Source organism: Nanorana parkeri, unplaced genomic scaffold (assembly GCF_000935625.1).
Source record: "Nanorana parkeri isolate BGI_ZX_2015 unplaced genomic scaffold, ASM93562v1 scaffold1337, whole genome shotgun sequence".
In the NCBI taxonomy this organism is placed as follows: Eukaryota; Metazoa; Chordata; class Amphibia; order Anura; family Dicroglossidae; genus Nanorana; species Nanorana parkeri.
The window spans coordinates 183,591-209,297 of record NW_017307605.1 but is presented as its reverse complement, the minus strand read 5'-3'; the positions used below and the strand labels follow the sequence as shown (position 1 = coordinate 209,297).

The window sequence follows — 25,707 nt, the reverse complement described above, 5'->3', positions numbered from 1 at the left end:
TTCTTGATCTTGACAGTCTCTCTTGTTTCTCTCAGAGAGTCCTCCTTTCAGCTTTAGATGCAAGTCCTTTCATATTGGAAGTTTGTAGCCCTTCCTACTTTGTTGTTAGCCGTTCCCACTTGGTACGTTATGTTTCTTACATCAATTTCTATGAGAAAATAATTTCTGCCAGTAAACCTTACCCACACTTACCAATATCAACTAGTTTATTTACAAACCTTCCACCCAGTTTGTAGCTGGGCAGATACCATTTGCATAGCATTAGTGCTGCTTGATGGTGTTACAGAGTATAGGAATTTCCTACACTCCTCAGCTCCATCTAGGAACACTAGTGCAGTGCAAGCGGCAGCTATACTCTGGTCAGAGATTATACAAATAAACCCATAAGTGTTGTAAGTCATAGCTTTATTGGAGACTTAGCACCTTCTGTGTATTATTTTTTCATAGGTCATTGACAAGACACAACAAATATTCAGAACATCCTTGACAATTTGTGTTGAGTGGTGCATACAAGTCAGCTGTTAGGAATGAGTTAGCAGATATACAATTTGGAACAAAAGCATTTAGTGGTTATACAGATTAAAAAAAATAAAAAGCAATAAAAGACACTCAGCGTTGTACAAATGCTATCTTATATGGGATGGGTACATTGGCAAAGCCAGTCATCCTAGGGTAGATGTCAGACTCTGAGAACTGGGTTTCTGAAGTCAGTGTAAATTTCTGTAAGATGGTGGTAAGGAATAAAAAAAGTTCTGTACGAGCCAAGCCTTCCCCAAGACACATCCTTTTCCCTGTAGAGACAATAGTAAAAATATATTGCTATATGTTGAATTGATTTGGTAGTTTTGCCCAGTTTTTCAGTATTTCAATATGTTTTCCAATCTGTTTTTAACAGTTTTAACACTGTTGAGTTCATCCCTGTTTCTAAAATGGGCTTGTTTCCTCAACCTAGAAGTCTGTCCAGAGCTTGAAATCAATTTACAGGCAGCAGTTTCAAAGAAATAATGCAATCCTAGCAATGTATATGGGGTTTTTTCAATGTGACTTTCATCACTGTTTGAGTTACTTGCACATCTTAAGTCAGAGGTGTAATTAGAACCTTAAGGGCCCCGGTGCAAGAAACCATGAAGGCCCCCCCCCAACCGCCATGGCACAGCATGGTTGACAGGAAGGCTGCCGAGGTCCCCAGCAAGCGTGGGACCTCAGGCACCCGCTTGTTTAAAATGTTAGTGCCGGTGTTATTGAGAACGCCGACCCAGTATCTGCGCTTACGTAGAGACAGGATTACCAAGGAAATCGGCATTTATTTAAAAAGTATTTGTTTGCAATGGTTAATTGTGACCGTTAATAATATGCCGTCTATGGCAGTGAATGATGGATGTAATATTATTAACGGTCACAATTAACGATTTAAACAAATACTTTATAAATAAATCCGGGTTTCCTCGATAATACTGGTCTGTGCGCAAGCGCAGATGCTGAGATCGGCAAATTCGACTACGTCGGTGTCGGTGCTCGACAGAACACCGGTATCTGCGTTTAGTATCGGGGCATTTTTCACGAGTATGAGTACTTGCTGCCAGGAGGCGGGGCTAAGTGTAGAGGGCCCACACACAGCAGAATGTGCTGCCCGGCGGTGCCTGCAGCACATTCTGCGGGACAGGTGACAGCCTCTCCATCCCTGCCGCACAGCCGTCCGTACATGCTGTGTGTGGCTGTGCGGCAGGGAAGGAGTGGCACCATCTCGGGGGGGCCCTCTTCTTCCTCGCTGGGCCCCCTCCAAGTGGCGGAACGCCAGGGCCCGGTCGCAATTGCGAACGCTGCGACCCTGGTAGTTCCGCCAGTGTCTTAAAGTGACATTAAACCCTCAGATTTTTTAACATAAAACAATACTGTAATGTGTGCCTTACTGTAATTCATGGTGGTTTCCCTTCTCTTTGCTGCTCTTCCTTTTAAATCCGTATCTCTTCTCATGCTTGGCAGAACTTCTGTTTTGCAGCAGACTGCCTTGTCTCTGAAATGGATACACGGTGTCTGTGTGCAGGTTCACAACCTGAGCCAGCACTACAGGAAGAGGCACTCAGCTGCAAAGGGAAGTTCTCCCCAAGCAAGAGAAGAGATAAGGATTTAAAAGGAAGAGCAGCAAAGAGAAGGGAAACAACCATGGATTACAGTAAGGCACACATTACAGTATTGGTTTATGTTAAAAAACATCTGAGGGTTTAATGTCACTTTAAGTGATAGAAGGGGTGTAGTGTTACTTATCATATTAGAGAGACTAAACATCTATTGTCTGGTGTAAAAATCATCTATAAAGATCACTTTCTTTTACATAATTGTCCCCACCTTTGGTAGAGTTCAGTGTCTTAAACCTCACTACCAAGTCCATTTCAAGTTTTCCTCCTTTTGTTTGAATGTATCCTCCTCTCTCACTTTCAATTCCTCACCAGTGTTCTCAGAGCCCATCCATATCTCTCACTGCTGGTCCTGCCAAAGCATGAGCCATTTTGCCCATCATGTTCTTAGATTTACAAATCCCTGGCAGCTTGGTGATTGGTAGACACAACCTCTGTAGGTAAGACCAGCCTGTGTTTGCAATGTTTACAGCATCATAATAAGAAGTCCCGGTTTAACCACAAGACATTTAGCTTTAGTTTAGTGTGAAGGGAGTGCCTAAGATGTATCGATTAACTACAGTGAAAAAAAGTGAGGTCACCAAGCTGGCAGGGTTTTGTGAAAGAACTGGATGGACACAAACATAAATCCTGGCAGGGCCAACTATGTTTGACCCATACACCCAAAAGCAGTAAGAGACATTGACAGACGCTGTCTCTCTAAGGTTATATAGGAGAGAAAATACTTTCAACGGACACGGTACTGTAGTTTCTTTTTTAACAATGAATGCTATCAATGGTGGAGAAGATTATGTAAAAGAAGAAATTATTTTATAGATGGACATTGCACTGGACAATAGATGATCTATCTTCATACAGAGAATGTGTGTGGCTGTTTTAACGTTGAACCACTAAGCTGTACGACACTCTTTTTGTGAAATAATGGTCTGTGGGAAGACAAAGTTAGAATTTCTTTACCATAAGAGGATACAAACTGTGGACCTGATAAACTGTACATGGTACAGTGCCTTGCACTGCTTCATGTATATGTGTGTGTACAGTAACCCTACTACACAGAGGCTCCTCGTAGTGCATTTTGCACAGTGACAACACACACCTGGCGCTCTATCACCAACCCAGATAGCAAGAAATTGTGCTGCAAGTTTGAAAATGACTTGCTAAACTATTGCAGACTTGCCAAGCTTCACAATTTTGTTGCACAATTACAGCAAGTCTGCATTGCAAATCTCCAGACCAGCGAGCTTGCAGAGCTCTTGCTAAGACCTGCAGGACTCTTGCTGTAGACTTGCCAAGCAAATTTGCTACAAATTCAAAAAGTGTCAACTAGAACTTGTGCTGCGAGTGTTCTGCAAGTCTACAACTTGCCATGAATGGGCGCAGCAAGTTAACAAGAATTACAATTTAACCCTGACACAAGTTTGTGGCAAGTTATCCTTGCTATCTGGGAAGGAGCAAGGAGCGATGTACCAAGATATAGCAGCTCATTGTATTGCATCTTCTCCTTCCTCCCCCGAGATCAGGGGAAGAGAGGGGTGTAGGCAGAAGAGTAGCACAGAACTGCCTGCTCCCAATGGTAAGTGTATATACGGACACTCATCACAGGGAACCTGCCAGTTCTCACCTCTCCTCTGCTGTGTTTTAAATGTGGTGACTTTTGGTATATTAAATATAAAAAAAATTTATTTATTTTTTAACCAAATATTCTGGAAATCTGAACAGCAGATTGGAGACTTGACCTGAACTGGAAGTCTGCCAATTGGGGCAGGAGTCTACCTGAGAGTTTGTAGCCAATGATATGTTTGTGCTGAGTTTGGACCCTACAGCAGTAAATTTTAGTTGCTATGGCAATTGTTAGAATGCATATATTAATGGAAAAATGAATCTGGCATATGAAGAAGGCTTCACCTGCTGCATCAACCTGACTGGCAAGAGTTCTGCCTCCAGCGGCTTAATATACATCCATTATTGCTGTACTAGGTTTGCTATAGGTTTTTTCACATCCTAAAGTATAGGCTTATGTGCTTTATATGCCAGAACTAGTTTTTATTTTAAGCTAGGCTTGTTGAAGTCATAATATGGACTTGATCTTTACTTCTTAATTAAATTTGAGAGTACTGTAGATTACAGCTTTCTATATTATTATACCTATAGAAAATGGCATGAAGGCTTCATTTCGCTGGAACTGTCCATCAGAGTCCAAAAAGTGGTTTGGGTTGAATTTACGAGGGGTGGCAAAATAATTAGGGTCCCCGAGAACAGAGCACAGCAAGGCACAGACTCCAGTACCCTAGAGAAATATAAGAAGATGTTACTAAACTATGAAACTGCAGATTACACATAGCTTGTATCCACCATTGTCTCAAAAGTTCCTATGTTTAGGCTAGATAATACTGACAAGTCTTATAAGCAATTACCAAATACAACATCCTTCTTTTTAAAATGAGCATGGTCATGTTTCCTGTAAGGATGTTACAAGAAGGGGATATAGAGAGAGTAACCACTACTGGACCTAAGAAGTTTGAGATCAATTTCCTCCAATTTTCCAGCTGTATACTTACATTACATTCTTTACAAAAAGAAATGTGTTTTATTTTTACCTTATCTATTTTACTTATCAGTTTTTCAAAGGTCAAAAGCAAATTATACTGTATTCTAGCAAACTGTATTTGATTAATACCTGTAATGATAATATTCAGTATATGAATTCGTTTTTTATTGGCTTTATATTTTTTATTAATGACACACCTATCCAACAAGTAACAGTTAATGGGGTTTGGACAACCCTAACGGGGCTGCCCACAATGGTAACCTTTTATTAATTAGGTTTAAACCAAAACAAAACCAAAGCTGGAGTTGAGCTTCAATTTGTTTGTCCCTTACTTTAAGTGGACTTGAATTAAAAAAGTGAAGGTTTTCAATAGAGAACATCTAGAAATGTTACTTTTGTCTAAGCAGAACCCTCTCTCTGAAATTTTACTCCTGAAATTTATACTAGATTACCTTTACATCTTACAAAAAAATCCCTAAAGGCTAGGTTCAGACCTGCACTACACTGCACGACACCCAGGACGCGCGTCTTGGGTGTCGTGCGGTCATGTACAATGCAGGCAGCGATTGCCGCGCGGCCCCATTGATTTCAATGGGGTGACATCTGCACGCCAATCGCAGAAAAAAGGTACAAGTACCTTTTTTTTTTACGATACACAATGCAAGGCTGTTTTAGCCGTGATCGCGTTCAGAAGCACGGATGGATTTGCTGTGGGAAACCGCGCGATCCGCCTCGGCACGACTGGGGTCCCAATAGAAAATAATGGCACCCACAGCACGATCGGTTCACACCTTGGCGACTCCTGACCGCACAGCAATCCATGTGGAATCGTGCACGATTGTCACACGGTGAGTTGTCACCTAGGTGTGAGCCTGAATGATCTAGTGGCAGGATCCACAGCTAATAAAACAATGTTACAGGAAACTCAGAAAAACAAAAATGGCTGTGTTTCTGCAAATGACACAGTTCGACATATATGTAATCCTTATTTTTTGCCCATAGTTCTAATGTAAGTCTCCACTAGGCCTGTAAAGACTGGGAAAATGATACAGCTTTATTAAAAATTAGCCCCTTGAAGGCTGAACAGTGATCCGAATTGTCCTAAGAGCAGATCTTCCAAAGAATGGATGTGTCAGAATACTCTATGAAAAGTAAATACAACATGTCCATGTCAACCAGTACATTCCCCCATCTTCTTTAACTTTCGTGTTTCTCACCTTTGGAATAGTGTAACCTCTAAACGTAGTCTCTTTGATAGCCGAATGGGGAGCATTCATAGGGATCACATTGCTAAATCTTTGGATCTCATGGATTACGGCCTCAGTATATGGCATCTTGCTCCGGGCCTCAATATGTGGTTCTCGCTCCTGCCCAATCACACGATCAATCTCCTCCTGGACTCTAGCTAATATAATTATACAATTGCTCAAAAATGTTATTGATTTATTGAAATATGAGTAAGGAAATTAGACTTAAATTAGTTACAAATGTTTTATTCTTTAAGAAGACCTATAGAAAAAAACAAAATGTCACCAATAAGAAGTGTAATACATGTGTCTGCCATCACTTGATGGAAATGTTACGTTTCTGCATCAGATATTCTCTTACAGAAGCATACCTATTAGAAGTTAGATTCATCTGCAAATGTTCTAAAACGCTGAAAACATCTCACGCCAACACTCTTTTAAAGCTATAGAACAAGTCCATTTAATTATGATTATCGACTACTATGTATACCATGATCTGGATACATGTAAACCTTCACAGACCTACAGAATCATTCATTTCTGAGTGAATCATCTCATTCCAGAGCAAGAGGTAAGGGGGAGACCTGTTTTTGGGACAACTGTCAAATAGGTAAATAGTCTCTCTATTTATGAGATTTCCTCTAACTTCCTGTAGTATCTCTGGTACAGGAAGTGATGAGAAAGTTTTCCAATGATACACCAATTGCACACAAAAACCCCTTCCCTGCTCTATTCAACATTAAAAAAAAAAAAATTTTGGCTCTACATATATTGTAATATTTACAAGAACTGTAGATTCTTGATCTATGGAGTATCTGGTTGCATTTGGGCATCCCTGTTAGAGAATATGAGTCCATGTTTTATAAGGATTTTTGCCCTACGCTCAATAAACTGTGTTTTTACCTTTCTCATGTTGCCTCTCAGTAACCAATCAGAATCAAACATTTGCAAGAAAATTAGGGTATGTGGATAACTGTTGACTGTGAGGTAACAATGAATGCATGACAATGTTTACCTCCTAAGGGGTAATTCTAACCAGAAAATGCATTAACCCACATTGAACTGACGAGCACTGGTATTTGTGCTCATTATGCTTTTGAGAAACTTCATAAGAATTGACATGGCTGGCAAACTGCAGGTCAAGATGCAGCTTGTGGGACTTTATCACGGCATGCTTGATTTCAAAACAATTGTTTGAGCATAAAGTTGAAATCTGGCTTTTTCATGTCCATGGCTTTTGCTCTGGAAAAAACTATATAATTTATGATGCCCTTGGTGAATACAGGCAGCAATGCTCCTTTTTATGTCTTCCTCTAGCACAAAGCCCCATGCCATGAGAACAATAAATAATGCAGCATAGAACTAGGAATGTGCTCCTGTGCATGCTACTCGATCTCAGACCCTGCTGTCAAACTGACAAGTTAAAGTTAAAAGATAACTGATGCATATTGATGGTGATAAATGTTGGCTATGTGTTTAGATGAAGCACTGAGATCTTGAGGAATGCTGAATGAAGTTTTACTTGCTTAGAAGAATGTCACATGTATGTATATAGCACGGGAAACATATATTTAGGAAAAATTCCTGTGTATCGTAGATAAGCATGCATATAGAGAGTAACATTGCACTACACTGCCATCTACAGCTCAAAAGACATATAAGTACACATCAGCATATGCTGTTGTATTTCCAACACCCCTTCCCTCCCCTGATGTTTAGCTTCTCTCGAAGGAAACTGTGATGATCCTTCAGCAATTACTTGGTGAGTACATCCTCAGTCATTTATTCTGATGAACAATATTGCATGTCAATAATAATAGCTTGCTTTTGAGTGTCCCTAAGCAGATGGTACTTTACGTTGATGTGCTTGGTTCTAGGGTTGACCCTATTTTATTGTGCCAGCTTTATGCATCCCTTTTTTTTCTTCTCTTGCTTTCTTTTGGCTAGACCAGGGGTAGGCAACCTCGGCTCTCCAGCTGTGCTGAAACTACAAATCCCACTAGGCATTGCAAGCCACAGGCATGACTCCCTGAGGCAGAAGCATGATGGGATTTGTAGTTTCAGCACAGCTGGAGAGCCAAGGTTGCCCACCCCTGGGCTAGACCAACTTATAGTTTCTTCTCCATATTGGAAGTTGTAACCACTGGTGGATTTGCGGTCTGTGCAGTTTCTGGCCCAATCAGCATCTGCATATCCAACTAGTTTTGGATTTGACGCTACTGGCAGTCGTTGCTTCATCTGAATTGTTCCTTTTAAGTATTGTATAACCGTCTTTACTGCGTTCCAGTCATGCTGACAGGGTGCAGTCAGAGCATCTAAACTTTGATAACCTCTAGTCAAGAATTGGTTATATTATATCATATGCAGAAAGGGACTGAGGAAAAGGGGAGTAGACATGCTTGACTTATACAGCCCACCAACCAAAACTTCCAATTCCATTGGAGCATTCATGTGCATTTACTGGCACCACACCTGGTTTAGTAAAGTACTTGACACCATGTGCTGTATGTGTGCAAAGAACCTACATGTGGTCACCTAAATATACTTTCAGACTGCCCTCCAGCAGATCCATTACCTTCAGAGACGCATGCATGTTTGCATCTCGGTAATTAAAGCTGAAGTCTGTTCAGCAGAAAGATACTGTAAATGCCAAGCAGATGCCCTAAATTATATGTAAGCCCTCACGGGCAGGGCCCTCCCTACCATCTTGTCTTGAATTGTATTGTGATTGTAATGTCTTCCTTATATTGTAAAGCGCTGCGAAAACTGTTGGCGCTATATAAATCCCGTATAATAATAACAATATGTAAAGCCACATTTCTTAAATGTGACATGTCGAAGAATTAGAACCCCTGCCTTGTTTTAATTGCTCCCTGTGTCCCCAAAGGGAGAATACTCCACACTATTGGGCCTGGTGACCATTTTCTTTAACACAAAAAGTGATGGGAAATCAAAAATTTAGGAAAAGGAGAAGGGATATCTTCCTTTGGATAAACCTGTTCTGAGGATTATCCAGCAATGGTCTGCTGAGCGCTGTGGATATCATTCAACTGGTGTTATAGAGTTAGGCTTACATTTAGGTTTAGTGTTCATGATTATTGATGGGTTACTGCTCAAATATAATGTTACCCTTTGGGTCATCTAGTAATGCAAAATTTGTAACATACAAAGTAGACAGAAGTATCTAAGAAATTGTGACTATTTTATAAAACAATATGTATTGTGTTTTTACTTTCTTTACCTGTGTTATGTACACACCTTGTATATCGGGGTACTTCAGAAGTATGAGGAATCCATGTTTCAGAGTTGTAGCCACAGTTTCCCCACCAGCAAAAAACAGGTTGTTAAGAGTCAGAATTAAATTCTTCGTGTTGAATTCTGAGTCAGGATTATCCTTTTCCTAAAAGCATAAAGATATTAAATTGTTAGGGGTCCTTTAAATCCCAATGATCACATACTTTCCTGCTTTTTGAAATCTAAAATGAGGACAATATTAGGTAAAGCATCCAAACTTTCCCTAATTTAAAAAAAATCAAGGCCACTTTTACTATATCTTCAGGAATATGAACATTGAGGCCACTCCAACCCGACACTGACAGGATTTAAAATGGCATCCAGTTATGTTACTATAACACTTGCTGACATAAAAATAATATACTGTGTAAAAAAAAAAAGAAAATTAAATATTTGTATTATTTTAAAATTTATACATACATCTTCTGTTTGCTTCTACATATACAATATGTATTAATGTATTACTAACAAAAAGTTTTAAAGCATAGCTCCAGACAGATAGCTTTAGATTAGGAATGTCAAACTCACATAAAAAAGTATATTGATCTGAGAGGACAGAATCTTTAAATGGCCTGCATTGTGTACAATGAGGGCCTCATTTACCTAATTCTGTAAAAAGATTATGGTACTCCCAAAATAAAATTAGAGTAACAGTTGCAATTTACAATATTTAATCCCAGAGCAAGCTGTCATAATCCATTTCCTGAAGAAATTAGATGCAAAATTGTATAAGTGAGTGAAACTTCAACTGAAAAACAGATGTGAACGCATTGGTTTGTTTTCTATCCTTAAACCAGTGAGGGCTAAAAAGAAGTGAGAGGGTCACATGTGGCCCATAAAACACCAGTTTGATGTACCTACTTTAGAATATGATATTAAATATACCACTGGAAGAGGTTCCTTTGTGTATACTGACTTTTTGAAACATAAGGCATGTTCCTCTTTTTGCCCCACATGACAGTATTTAGGTGTAACAAAAGGTTTTTGAAACACTGATAGATATAACACATACTGTATATGGGGAACATGCTTACTCTGCCCGTAGGCTGGAAACCAGGGAATTTTTGGGGCTCTGAAAAGGCAGTGAAGAGAATTGCCATATCACCATCTATCTGCATAATAACCATTATTACTCTCTTGATAACTAGAACCGGTTTACTATAAATGTACCCCAATTCTCACATCAAACCTAATTTACACTGTGCGAGTACCTGCTGCATTTTGATAAGGAAGCAGTCAATGTAATCTCTGGGCTCATTTGGGTCCAGTGACTCCTTGTTGATCTTCACTCTCTCAGCTACAAAATCATTCAGCTCCTCCAGCAGTGTAGTAATTTTCTGGTGAGGGCCGGGGATGTGGTTCATTATCATGGGGATCATGTCTTGTACCTGCAAATACATATTATAAATGTGTTTGTCTAGGAAATATGAAACAGTTCCAGCTTATACCAAGTCACTTTCTCATACAACAAGGAAGTACCTCACCTAACATTTTATATTTTGCTAAAAAATAAACCTATAGAGAGATATAGAATGAATTACACACCAAGGATCATTTGTTATTGTTATCTACAGTATATCTATACTCTTTTCCAGCATTGTGAAATATGTTGATGTAAATTTAATTCACAATCAACATACTTAATTATTAATTGTGTGCAAAGATGACATCATGATCAGTGTGGTGTTTATGATAATAAACACTGGCAAATACAGTACAATGGATGCAAATCAGGCTGCCTCTCGAGCAAAGGCTCCGTGACAGGTCTACAGTGTATTTGTGACCTGTGTGTCTGAAGTCCTGGGCAGCCAATAGACAGATAAAGACAGATTTGCAAGGTCTGCAACAGATTCATTACTAAAGATGAGCCAGATTTTCAATTTAAACAAGAGTTTCTAAACCTTTTTTCAGTCATAGGCACCCCAGTCTGAAATGGAAATGTAAAAATGTAAAAAATGACATGTGCCACCTCCTAAGACCATACCAGACCCTTATCCAAGATAGGGGTCTGGAATGGATTTTAAGGGGGAACCCCATGCAAAAACACAAAAAAGCGGGGTTCCCCTTCACATCAGAGTCCCCCTTTAAATCAGGAGCCCCTCTTCACATTAGAAGCCTCTTCACATGAGAGCCCCCCTTTTCCTTCAGAATTCTCCCTTTACATGAGAAACCCCTCTTCATGTCAGAAGCCTCCTTCACACCAGGGCCCCTTCCTTTCACATCATAGTCCCCCTCTTTCACATCATTGTACTCACTTGACATCACAAGCACTTCTTCACATCAGAGAGACACAGCTGCAGCAGCAAGGCAGACAGAGCAGACCTGGATAAAGCCAAACCTCTGTCCTTTCCTGAATGGATCCCACCCTCCCTGGATTACCAACAATAATTTCTATGGTGCTGGTGGCTGCCCCCCTCCCCCCTGCACTGTGGAAAGGCATGATGCTCAGCAAAAATTTCAAGGCATCCCTGGGTGAGATAGACTGATTGAAACATAATTAGCAAATGGTCCAGGTTAAGTTCCATTCTGTGTCAGTGTGAACTTTAGAGGAGCCATGACTCTAACTTTAATAATTTTAACCACAAATCTAAAATAAGCATCAGATATGGGCCTCAGGCTGCACTCTGACTTTACTGATTTCCATTCTTGTTCCAGGTCAGACAAATTATTGAAGTCAGAGGATTAGTATAACAGCCGGGCAACAAATATTTTCAGAGGAAGATCAGCACTAGCAGCCTCCTTGTTTCGTTATAGGTTCTATATATAATTAAGGATTAAAGGATGTTTCATTTTTTGGTTATAGCAACGTAATCCCTGCATATTGGCTATGTTCTTGTGGTACCTGCCCCCAGGTGGAGCTCATGAGCTCAAATGTTTCATAGAAGATACTCAGCATCCTATGGAACTTGGCATCGTCATACTGGAAGCGACTTCCAAACACAATAGAGCAGATTACATTTGCTACGGCTTTAGTGATCATGATGGCTGGATCAAACTGGAGTCCTGGAATGACATGGGGAACATACTAAGAATTGTCTTTTATTTACAATGAGTCAAAATATTCCCTATTGTTAATTGTGGAGTACATAGTAAACATACATACAGTGCTAACAATAGCAAAAAGTGTCAGTGTGTGTGTAAGTACCGTTTTATCAGAAGTTCCCATTAGCTGAGAATAATTCTGCAATGTAGCTTGTATACATCTAGGCACACATAAACAATATAAAGTGTGTGTAAACCCTACATCTAGTTTTCAGTATATTTGCCACCATGATTCATTGTATACAGTTTTTTATTTCATCTGGTTTAGTCTATTGCAACGTCTCTTTCTTGGAGATCCTGCCAGTTACAGCACTTCCTGTTGACAGGCTGACAACACTTAGCCATTGGCAGCAGTGTTTTCAGCCTGCTATCTATGTTCCATCAACTATTGAGATAGCTATAGGACTGATGGACCTGATGAGGACCCCAACAGCCAACTGACAGAGCACACACGGCAGGCTGACAAAACTGCCCTAATTGTGTTGTCAGCCTGAAACAGGAACTGCTTTAATCACCAGGTAAGAAAACTATATATGGTGAATCAATATGCCAAACATACAAAAAAAAAATTAGGGGGTTTGCGTTCACTTTAAGGGAGCTTATATGAGCAGATGTCAATAGAGGAGAAGGGCATCTTCCGAAAGCTGTGTTTTGACAGTATATATCACTGTCTTATGATATCTAAGAACATCATAGAAAAGCATATCTAAAGCCAAAGTAAAGTGTAAGCAAGATAAATCCTCAGTGGTATGTAATAATAGCTCCAGCCGACCATATAGTCAGGGCCGGATTTACTCTCCCTGCTGCCCAAAGGCCATTTTCCGCAATGCACCCCCCTCCCCGCCAGGACGGGAGGACAGACAGGCTGCATAGATTGTACACGTGATCGTGGCGACATCGCCGTGATCACTTGTAAATGAACAAGCGGCTTCCCCACACTACATTTAGTCCTGCCCTCCCAAGGCAGGACTAAATGTAGAAGGCAACTTACCACCCGGCGCCCAGAACTTTATGTTCCGGGCGTCGGGGGATTCCACACCGCTGTGGCCTTGTGGGGAATCCGGGCCTGCATATAGTACATCATTTTAGTTTTCCTACTGAGCCTCCAAGGAGACCAAATCCATGTGTGTGCTGCAATGCAAATTTATACCAGCTGGACCTGGCTCTAGCTCAGCCCTCTGTACCGCATTACTGGCCAGTGAGGCTACTAGTATTAAAGTGGGCCAACAGTTATGTTCAAATGGTTAGGCCAAGCTCCTAAATATATTGGCTGGTCAAAATTAGAATACTAAACAGGGCTTATGCATACCTTCCCCCTATCCCTGATTTGGATGGAGGGACTGTCCCTCACTTGGAACCAAATCCCTCTGTCCCTCTTTCCTCCCCAGTTCTTCCTCTTTTTGGTCTGATGTACAGATATCTATAAAAATTTACTTTATGACAACCAAAGTGTTTAGCTGCACTAAAACCTTTCTGTTATCTCTTATTTATCTTGTTTGCTATTCTAATAAGCCAGTATAAAGGAAAAGTAGTGGTGAAAAAAAAGACAATTCTGGCTTTAACCAATCATTTTTGGCATAAAGATTTCATAGTGGTCCACATAACTGGAGTTGTGGCATGGTCTGATCCATTGCCTAATTACATTTAGGGGAATTTATCAAAACTGGAGCAGACAAAATCTGGAGCACCTGTGCATTGTAACCAATCAGCTTCTATCTTTCATTCTCAAATCTTAAGTGAATAAACTGAAAAGAGATGCTGATTGGTTGGCAACTGCTCCAGAATCTGTTTGCTCCAGTTTTAATAAATTCCCCCAGTGTGTGTTCCTCTTCTTATTTCAGTAAGTTTGGAGATATACTTTTTGGCTGCTCAAATGAAAAAACATTCTGGCATGCAGTCACTTGAGAGTGTATGCTATTACATACAAAAGAAAGTTTAGCATGTTTAATATAACTTCACGTTTGCTGAGACAAACAGAATTTGCTGAAACAGAAGGTGATATCTTATTGGTTGAAGACTAGACAAAGAACATCAAGATCAAGTGTCATAACCACCTTGTGTACTTTATTAGATCAGGCCCATCTCTGTTTCAACTTTTTGATCACTATTTGCGCTGAATACAAATGAAGCATAATGGTTCTTCCAAGGTTCAAAGTTCTTTCAAAAGTTCATGCAAGGGAATCATAGACATTTGACCTATTTTTACTTTGTTACAATATTTTACCTTTGTGTGTTTTGATTTCCTCCACTAGATAGTCACATTCCTCCTTAATACGTACTTCAATGCTGCGCTTTCCTAAACCAAAATTTCTCAGTGTTGACAGAGAAAAGCGTCTAAGTTGCCTCCAACGATTGCCTTCACTAGCCATTAAACCTGAAAAATAATGAGGATTTTATAGCCTAATAATAACTGCAAAAGAGCATTGCATGACTTCTCATCTCGTTCCTACTGGACATTATCATAATCCAATTCTCTTACATACTCTACAGATACAGCACACTATGCTCCAACAACGCCACCTGACCGGTGTTCATACACATAATACAAATGTATAATAGTTCATAAAAACATAGGGGTCTATTCACTAAGCTGACATAGGCAGCCGAGTGAACGACCGACCTGAAGTGAAGTGAGCCGAACGCTATTCGGCTATTCAATTCAGGTTTGTACGTACAATGACAGCTAGCTTCGCCCAACTGTTTTCTATAGGCCGGCAGTTCTGCTGCCGTCAAAAAAAAACAAAAAACCATAGGAATGTATTGCTAGATTCCTATTGGCTATTTCAATTTGCAATAGCAAACTAGCTGTTACACCAGCCCTCTGCTGCTGTATATCACTAGTGGGGACCTGATGGAGAACTCCAGCAGTGGGCGGGGCTGTCTAGAGATCAGTATCCCTGGTTAGCTGGTAACCAGGGACGCTGATCTCTCTGCAAGTGGCCGGAGCCAGCTGTAAGATCACGGCTGGCTCCGCCCAGCTGTAAGATCACGGCTGGCTCCGCCCAGCTGTCAGAAGCAGGTTGTCGGCCGGCCACTCGGCCAGCTTCGGCTTTCACCTCGGCTCAGTCGAGCCGAAGCACATGCCTTCGGCTCGACTGTGCGCCCGGCCGACTTCGGAGCTGTACGGGCTATACTGAATAGCCCGTACAGCAGCCCTTCGGTTCTACTGAACCGAAGGGGTCCTGGGGCCGAAGCTACGGCTAGATCCTTCGGCTGCTTCGTGACTAGACCCCATAGTGTAGATCACAGGACCCTCAAGAGACTCAAGCACTTTCTATGAGTATCCATTCTGTAAAAAAGATTCCAACATGAGCCGACTTAAATAAAATGTTCGATATTACCTAACCATTTGATACGATCATCTAAATACAATACTGCTGCATACGGACATAGGACACTTTGCGGTTTACATATGCTTTTACTAAAGTTTAGGAAGACTTTATCCACAACGGGCTGTCCTAGGGCCCTGTACGATATTCTTGATGATCCCTCTACTTTACAAATACAACTGTATACTACTACTACTGTACAAGTGTAGGCTACTACCTTCTAACAAGACCTGACCACTAAACGTGGCCATAACACAATTCCTTTTCTCTCTACAGACACAGAACACTATAGAGTGTTATCTTTTACCGTATCCTTGGAAGACTCTGTCTACTGTTGGCTGTCTTCCTCGTCCTGTAAAGTCTTCTCCATGATCTACCAGTGCTTCCTTCACTGCATCATAGCCGCAAAATATGACCACAGGGTGCGGCCCAAAGTAGAAGGTGTAAATGGAGCCATATTGCTTACCCAGCTGTGGACAAAACATATCAAATATTAGGAACATTTCCTGTCCTGTAGTTTGAACAGGAAGTGAGATGATACACTATATTTTCAAAAGTATTGGGACACCCCTCCAAATCATTGGATTCCGTGATGAATTAGAGCGGAGACTGCAAGCCAGGCCTTCTTGTCCAACATCAGTACCTGGCTTCACAAATGTGCTTCTGGAAGAATGGTCAAACATTCCCATAGACACACTCCTAAACCTTGTGGACAGCCTTCCTAAAAGAGTTGAAGCTGTTATAGTCGCAAAGGGTGGGCCAGCTCAATATTGAACCCTACGGACTAAGACTGGGATGCCATTAAAGTTCATGTGCATGTAAAGGCAGGCGTCCCAATACTTTTGGTAATTTAGTGTATCTTTCAAATGTGAGGGAAATCCTCTCTTATATAGTTGTCACAGAAACAAGTGTCTCCATTGGAAGATTTCTCCTCTATTCCTGTTCTGGTGTTAACTCAAAATGTAAGATTTACCTAATCTCCCTAAAGGGGACATAGACAGCAATAAAAACCTGGCAGGTGTTCTAACCATTCTATTAGAATCTACAAAAAAAAGTTTTGCCCTTATACTTTAATATCTTTGAATGGAAAAAAGGAAATCTTTGCAACTGATGTTGTAAAAGTGTTTGATCAAGTGTAATTACATATTCAGCCTCTGCTTTATCTCAAGTGCTACAGAATGATTGTGCTTTACATCTTCTTCTTACAATGTAAGTCTAAGTCAACTGACTTATTAACCACCTGCCGACCAGACTGTTAAACCCCCTTCCTGTCCAGGCATTTATTCAATCATGCAACGCTGTACTGAAATTAATTTTATACCATTTTTAGGGGACAGATAGAGCTTTCTTTTCGTGGTATTTATTCACCACTGGGGTTTTTTATTTTTTTACTATCTAATTAAAAAGTTCCGAAAATTTTGAGAAAAAAACTGTTTTCCCTATGTTATGTTATAAAACATTTATCAGTACCCAATTTTTTGGTAAAATATAAAAGATGGGGTCACGTCGGGTAAATAGACACCAAACATGTCAAGCTTTAAAATTGGTCCCGCGAAAACGCAAAAAATACCATGCCTAAAATTGGCCATAGGTGAAGCTTTAAAAACTTTTACCGCTCATCAGTTTAATGTTATCAGTAAATGATGACCCTAGAATTCTTGCTTGCACTCTGATGTTCGTGGCGATATGTAACAGGTGTGGCGTAATCGTTGTTTTCGCATACATAGTCTCACCCGATGCGTATTTATGTGTATATCTGCGTGCACGTGGGAGACTTAAATTTTTTTGGTGTGTTTTTTTTTTTTTAATATGACACATTAGTTGTTTTTTTTTTTGCACTTAACTTTATTGGTATCACATAGGGGGCTAACAAACCCACTATGTGATAGCCAGTATACAATGACAGGTCCTCTTTATGGAGACATCAGGGGTCTCTAAGCCCCCTAATGTCCCCTTGGGACCCTCAAAGAAGCTGATGAAGCATTCTCACCAGCTTCTTCTTTGGCTATAGCAGCCAGAGAAATGACAGCTAAAGGCGGAAGTGATGTAATACACATCGCTTCCGCCTTTAGAGGGAGAGGAGTAGAGATCAACAGTGGAAGAATGCTGATCTCTCCTACATGTACAGAGTACACAGCCGCTGTAACCGCAGTGGCGGTGGAGGGGGGGAGTGCCGCAGCTGAGGGGGGGCAGGGCATCGGAGGGGGGTGCAGGCGCTGTTTGTTGTCATACAAGCGATTGGCCGGCTGGAGATCACGTACATGTATGTCCACCCGCTGGGAAGAGGTTACCGTCCGCCTGTGTATTTACAATGGGAGGACGGCAAGTGGTTAAAACATTGCACTCTCTATGCTGCTTTTATCTTACCCCAACAGCCCTTAAGAGAAAGACAGAGTAATTCCACAGAGTGCTAGTGGGTAATCTACAAGCCTCTCTATAATGACAGTGTTGTGGAATTCGTATCGCCCGACGCCTGGGACATGCAGTTCTGGGCAGCGGGATGGTAATTTTTACTATATTTAGTCCTGCTGTGGGCTAGTAGAGCTAAATGTAGATGGGGGGAGCCACCGCTCACTTAGTACAAGTGATCTTGGATCACTTGTATAAAATGAGCAGCTATCTTGTCAGATCAGAATGTGGTTTTTATTGCATGATACATTTTCTTAAATACCATAATTAAATATGGAAGAGCAAGCTTGTAAAATATTAAGGTCATAGCCAAAGCATTTTTAAAAGCTGAACTCCAGCCTTCCCTTGTGTACTGAAATTACTTACTTTGATTTCACTGCACACTGTGAGCTTCTCACAATGCGTGTTAACAAAACTACAGCAAGTCAGATAGAGCCAGCCTCATTTCCTGGTTGGAGAACATCTAGCATTGTTTAGCACTCTTCCCTAGAGCCAGACCATTGCTTGCATCAGGGCTCAGTACTCTTGATAGATTACTGAGGCAGGATGATGTGATGTTTATTGGAAGCTATGTACAGCACCCTGCCAGTCCCTCACACCAGCCATGATCTGCCTGCATTCAATTGAGAAACACAGAGACTAAGGGGTCTATTCACGAAGCTGCCGAGGGCAGCCGAGTGAATGACCAATCAGAAGTGAAGTGAGCCGAACACTGTTCGGCTATTCACTTCAGGCTGGTACGGCTGATTTCAGCTGTACATCGGCTGAAATCAGCTGTAGATCGGCTTGCTTCCCGTGGCTTCGGGTCGGCCGAACATGCTCAGCATGTTCGGCCAACCCGAAGTGCAGAAGGAGTTCGATTCAGCCGATCTAACATCTGGATCGGCTGAGCCGAACCTCCGGCAGGCTTCTCACTGCTGTTCGGGCTATTCTTAAAAATGCCGAACAGCAGTGAGTGAATAGCCGAATGCCGCTGAGAGGCATTTGGCTCGGCTGTTCTGCTCGGTCCCTCAGAGGTACCGAGCAGAACAGAAAAAGAGTGAAAAAAATAAAAAAAATTAAATAGCAAACGATTGTGCGGAGCTAGCAGTGACAGCTAGCTCCGCCCAATAGTTTCCTATTGTCCAGCGGCTCTGCTGCTGTGAAAAGAAAGAAATCTCCCGGACGCTTTGGGAGCCTACCGCTCCCGGCCGCCAAGGAGAGAAACCCCGCTGTGTCTTTTTTTCTGTATTCTGACACGAGCGATGTCAGAATAGAAAAAAAAACAACAATTTTTCCCATTGAAAAGCATTGGGACATTATTGGGACAAATTGAAATAGCCAATAGTAAAGCCAATAGTAAACTAGCATTGTTCCCGCCCTCTGCTGATGGACCTGAGGGGGAACTGCAGAGGGCGGGTACAATGCTAGTTTACTATTGGCTTTACTATTGGCTATTTCAATTTGTCCCAATAATGTCCCAATGCTTTTCAATGGGAAAAATTGTTGTTTTTTTTTCTATTCTGACATCGATCGTGTCAGAATAAAGAAAAAAGGACACAGCAGTGTTTCTCTCCTTGGCGGCTGGGAGCAGGAGACTTCCGGGGCGCCAGGGAGAGTTTTCTGTTTGGAGATCAGTGTCCCTGGTTAGCAGGTAACCAGGGACGCTGATCTCACTGCAAGTGGCCGGAGCCAGCCGTAAGATCACGATGCAAATGCGTTCGGCTCGGCTGAGCCGCTCGGCCATGATCGGGAGCTGTACGGGCTATTGTGAATAGCCCGTACAGCACCCCTTCGGTTGGTTCTACTGAACTGAAGGGGTCCTGGAGCCGAAGCTAGCCGAAGGATCGGCCGAAGCTACGGCCAGATCCTTCGGCAGCTTCGTGAATAGACCCCTAAGTGATGACATAACTGAATGTAAAATAAGGTATGTTAGGAAAACAGAAAGATTTTATTTTTAAAAATGTAATTGGTATGCTGATGAGGGGGGAAAGGAGGGACCAGGAGGGACCAGGGAAGGCAAATATAAGCAAATAATACTTCGGCTTTAAATAAAACACAACAATAACTCAGAATATGTTTGTAAATACACTATACTTTATCAGTGAAACTGACTAACCTCCATGAGAGTGTTTGCCATGTCTCCATTCCTGAGCTGTAGCAGGTTCCCAATCAGTGGGAGGGGGGAAGGACCTGGAGGAAGCCGTTGCTTCCTAGACATTTGATTCCAGATAAAATACAGAATTATAAGACACCAGGGCCGTCTTTAATATTGAGTGGACCCCGGGCAAACATGTTCTTGGGCCCCCCACCACGCCCCCCATGCAATATTGCCAGCTATATGCTGACAGAGCAGAGCAGCGCTGCAGCTGGGATGGATCCAAAAAATATTGTCCAGATCCACCCCACCACCTGATTGACAGCTGACTCTACCTCTCTAGAGGTTGTGTCCACCCCATCCATTCCTCCAGTCAGCGTTGGAGGATCAGAGAGGGGAGGGGGGTATTCCTGCGAGGAGCCGTGACTGACAGTCACCGCTCTCTGCAGAGAGAGTGAGTGCAAGAACTGAGTGATCGGCGGTATGTGATCGTTCAGTTCTCGGTCAAGAGAGTCAACCTGTGGCAGCTTCAGTAACTAGGGGGAAGAGTGCATTTCACTCTCCCCATAATTCTACTTTCATGGTAAATGTGTGGATAATTCGCCCCCTACCACTTCCACTGCATAGAATAGCAACAATAATAATAATGACACCTGAGCATGTCCCCTGTATTATTATTATGTCCTCTGGAATCATTATTATTATTATGTCCCCTGGTGTCATTATTAATATTATGTCCCCCGGTGTCATTATTATTATTATGTCCTCTGGAGTCATTATTATGTCCCCCCGTGTCATTATTATTATGTCCCCTCTGTGTAATTATTATGTCCCCTGGTGTCATTATTATCATTATTATGTCCCCTGGTGTCATTATCATTATTATGTCCCCTGGTGTCATTATTATTATTATGTCCTCTGGAGTCATTATTACGTGTGTGTGTGTGTCCCCTGTGTCATTATAATTATGTCCCCCCCTGTATCATTATTATGTCCCCTGGTGTCATTATTATTTTGTCCCCTGGAGTCATTATTATTATGTCCCCTGGTGTCATTATCATTATTATTTCCCCCAGTGTCATTATTTTATATGTCCCCCGGTGTCATTATTGTTATGTCCCCACAGTGTCATTAGTATTATATCCCCCCAGTGTCATTATTATTATGTCCCCCGGTGTTATTATTATTTCCCCCCAGTGTCATTATTATTATGTCCCTCGGTGTCATTATTATTATGTCACCCGGTGTCATTATTATTATGTCCCCCCGTGTCATTATTATTATGTCCCCCGGTGTCATTATTATTATGTCCCCTGGTGTCATTATTATTATGTCCCCCAGTGTCATTATTATTATGCCTCCCCCATGTCATTAATATTATTATGTCCCCTGGTGTCATTATTATTATGTCCCCCAGTGTCATTATTATTATGTCCCCTGGTGTTATTTTTATTATGTCCCCCGGTATCATTATTATTATTTTAAAATAATATTAATAATCATCACTACGGATGCACTGATACCGGTTTTTCGGTATCGGGTACCGATATTTATATTTCGGTACTCGCCCATACCGAGTACTGATACCGGTACTTTTAGTAGCAAAGAGCCGGCTTCCCGGGCAATCAGGGAGCCAGGCAGCGTGTCATTGCCCACTGCCAGGCTTTTTGATTGCCCAGGAAGCCAACTCCATTCTGTTTGGCCAGCTCGATGCTGACTGGCCGGGAAGCCAATGGGGACTTAGCTGAATGGGTGACTAGCACTCACTACAGAGGCTCCTTCCCAATTAATAAACTAATGATAGTAAGATATTTTTACTATCATTAGTTTCTGAATGAATGAGAAGCCTCTGTACTGAGTGCTTCCCATTCATTGAGTGCTGGGGCTGCAGAAAAAGAAATTGAGGACTCTATGTCCTCAATTTCTTTTTCTGTTTCAAAAGGGAAATGTCAGGGGTCTATTTAGACCCCAGATATTTCACTGCAGCCCCCGCAACAGTAAAAAAAATTATAAAAAAATAAATAGAAAATGTAAAAAAAAATTAAAATTAAAAAAAAATAATGTGTACAAAAAAAAGCACAACCCCTCCCTCCCCCCCACATAACATTGATACTGATTTTAGTGTGTTTTAACAATTGAATTGTGTATTTTTATCAGTTTAATATTAATTTGAGAAACATTTGCGCAATTATCGCAGGGCCTACAAATTTAGTATCACCATCTTTTTATTCTACCGGGCCTGCGCTTTCAGAAAATATATGGTTTTGGGGGTATTTTACAAACGCTAGCAACGCAGAAGTTGAAATTCAAATCAATGGGAAAAGTTGCCGGCATCTGGAGCCTCTCATCCCTGCCTGGAGCTGCTACAGGCAGGGATCTGTGACTCCATGGATCCCCGCTGCGGTCCCCCGCTTGTAGGGGCTGTGGCAACGGGGATAAAAAAAATCTCCCTTTATCCAATGGTACCCGTCAGGGTTGCCCGCTCTCCCCACTACTCTTCATACTTACGTTGGAACCCCTCCTTTGTCATATTCGTAAAAACTGTACTGTGACATCAAGGGTATTTTGGTTGGAGATACCACTCATAAGGTCGCGGCTTTTGCCGACGACCTACTGTTTTTTGTCACCTCCCCCGAGACCACAATCCCAAATATAATCAAAACACTCTACCAATATGGAGACCTTTCCAATTTTAAAATCAATTTCCACAAATCGGCTATGCTCAATGTATCCATACCTCCACATCGAGTAACCAACATGTCAGCCCACTGCCCGTTCCCCTGGGTATCAGACCATATTCAATATCTGGGAGTTAAGATCACGCCTAGCTTAGATCACCTTTTCTCTGCAAACTTCCCGCCCTTGCTCAAGTTGGTTAGCAAAGATCTAAACATGTGGACCCGCTCATACCATACCTGGTTTGTTAAGAATGCAGTCTTGAAAATGACTATACTCCATAAATTTTTGTACCTTTTCCAAACACTTCCCATATATGTCCCAACCCCCTTCCTCCAAACGATGCGAAGGGAATTTTTACGCTTTCTATGGTCTCCATCCCGCCCGCGTCTTTCATACCACTCTCTACTGCTACCCAAGGAGCATGGCGGCATGGCTTTCCCGGACCCCACTCTTTATTATAGGGCGGCACATCTGGCAAGGATTGTGTCCTGGTGTAGAGACGCCCTGTTGAAACCTTGGGTACCCATGGAACAACTATTCTCCCAGACTCCACTATGCTATCTCCAGTGGATGCCCCTCTCCGATATACGAGTCCAGCTGGCACACCCCCTTATAGGTCCGACACTGAAGGCCTTCCACTCAGTAACAGATCTGCTGGGCCAGAGTCGGGGGGTATCCAGAATGTCCCCAGTGTTAGATCATCCTGCTTGCCCTCTGAATAGAGGAGACAACCACTCCAAGAAATTGAGGGATATGGGGAAATGCAGGCTAGGCGATTTTTTGATCAATGGCCGTCTGTGCTCCCGAGATGGACTTACCGCGTTTGTTGAACCACCACTGGATCCCTGGAGATCGATGCAACTCCGCCCCTTTCTGGCGAGCATGGTCCCTGGATCCACAATCCCTCCACCACTTACGTTGTTCGACCGATTATGTCTCTAATCATTCCCCCTCTAATCATTCTCTATCCAGGGTTTACAAGCTACTCATAACTCCTGCTGACTCATATGTGCCTCCATTTCTTCTTAAATGGGAGCAAGACCTACAGCTATCTCTATCGATGGAACAAAGAGCGGACATGTTATATTTCTCTCACAAGGCCTCCATTGCTTGCAAAACGCAGGAAGCTAACTACAAACTGCTCACACGCTGGTATAGGGTTCCCTCCATTCTGCACAAGATTTGGCCACACACTTCTAATCAATGCTGGCGTTGCAATGAGATGGAGGGATCCTTGCTACATATCTTCTGGTCTTGCCCTCGTTTGGGAAACTTCTGGGCAGATGTGCAAGTTATATGTAAGACACTAACTGTGATAGATCTCCAGAATGACCCGGCTGCTATCCTCCTTCACCTGTCTGCCTTATCCAGAAACAGGTATAAATGATCCTTGTTGATACACCTTCTGAATGCTGCTAAAATGCGCATCCCCTTACTCTGGAAAACTACAACTGTCCCCACCACTGCAATGTGGATCTCGAAAGTACGGGAAACCCAGAGGATGGAGTGCATGACAGCCTCCTCACATCATCAGGAAGCTAAATTCAATAAAAGATGGTTCTATTGGCACGCATACCTCCTTTCCTCGGAGTCTCCAATGGCGCCACAGTGTATCGCTTAGACTCCGTCAACTACGTATACTCTACCCTGTCCTGACCTGGAGTTGAATGGTCTCTTCCCAACCCTCCCATTCCCTCCCCTCCCCACCCCATTCTCCCTTTCCTTCCCTCCCCCTTCTCCACTATGCTTTTCCCCCTCTGAGCTGTCCCTTTTTTTTTCTTATTTCTCTCTTTCTCTATAAACCTCTTTATGTTCTTTGGAAACGTCAAGTTGATCATTAGATTGCTCCCTAAGACACCAGAGACAGGAAAAATCCCCTTTAGCAGAAGTGGTTAACCTTTGTTAAATATGTCTTATTTTCTTCTCTGATCATTGTATCATTCCCTGTTCAGACAAAGAGCAGCACTGTTTCTGTTTGCACTTGACCTATTGGACTTTAACACTGTGGCTGCATTGTTATTACGGATGTTGTACTTCTGCTGCTTGTGATTAAAATAAAGGCTGAGTGGTGAGGAGAATGGAGCCGCTGCCATCCCGTCAGTTTCTAGATGACAGCAGCTTTGTGCATGGCCGAACGGAGGATCAATAAATATAATTGATATTTACCGATCCCCTGTGCAGCACAAACACCGGAGTGATCGTGTGATCACTCCAGTGTTTGTAAATAACTGGGGACACATAGGGGGTTATTCACAAAGCTGTGAATAACCCCCTATGTGTGAATAACCGGCCCGAAGTGAAGTGAGTCGAACGCTGTTCGGCTATTCACTTCAGGCTTGTACAGCTGATTTCAGCCGTACACCGACTGAAATCAGCCGTACAACGGCTTGCTGCGGCTGGGTTCGGGTCGGCCGAAGTGCAGAAGGAGTTTGACCCCGCTGATCCAACATATGGATCGGCTTAGCCGAACCTCCGGCAGGCTACTCGTTGCTGTTCGGCCTATTCTCATAGGGGCCAAACAGCAGTGAGTGAATAGCCGAATGCCGCCGAGCGCCATTCGGCTCAGCTATTCTGCTCGGTACCTCTGCGGTACCGAGCAGAATAGAAAAAGTAGAAAAAAAGGAGCAAATGATTGGGCGGAGCTAGCAGTGACAGCTAGCTCCGCCAAACTTTTTCTATTGCACGGGACCAGTTGTCATTAAAATGAGAGCTTGTCGGAACCGGCGGTCATATCAAAGCCGGCTCCGACAAGCTCTCATGACAGTCCAGCGTCCCCTGGTTACTAGGTAACCAGGAGATGCTGAACTGTCATTACACACTGAGAACCCGGCAGCGCGCAGTGATATGATGGCAGCATCACCGGGTTCTCATTGTGTAATGACAGTCCAGTGTCCCCTGGTTACTAGGTAACCAGGAGATGCTGAACTGTCATTACACACTGAGAACC

The 25,707-nt window shown here is 42.2% G+C and overlaps 1 protein-coding gene across 2 annotated transcripts in view; it reads right to left on the bottom strand.

The window, feature by feature from the left end:
- Positions 1–573: 573 nt before the first annotated feature.
- Positions 574–25,707, bottom strand: part of LOC108797800 (cytochrome P450 2G1-like) — a 28,418-nt gene continuing 3,284 nt past the window's right edge. Inside the window, exons 2-10 of one of the 2 annotated variants that reach the window (XM_018569459.1) lie at positions 20,103–20,196; positions 15,903–16,065; positions 14,491–14,640; positions 12,067–12,227; positions 10,436–10,612; positions 9,189–9,330; positions 5,901–6,088; positions 4,281–4,422; positions 574–791 (exon numbers count right to left, since the gene is read on the bottom strand). In XM_018569459.1, the coding sequence (XP_018424961.1) occupies positions 610–791; positions 4,281–4,422; positions 5,901–6,088; positions 9,189–9,330; positions 10,436–10,612; positions 12,067–12,227; positions 14,491–14,640; positions 15,903–16,065; positions 20,103–20,196 (1,399 nt within the window). In that variant the 3' untranslated portion in view covers positions 574–609. The remainder of the gene's footprint in view (positions 792–4,280; positions 4,423–5,900; positions 6,089–9,188; positions 9,331–10,435; positions 10,613–12,066; positions 12,228–14,490; positions 14,641–15,902; positions 16,066–20,102; positions 20,197–25,707) is intronic. The other variant, XM_018569460.1, reaches the window with a different exon arrangement.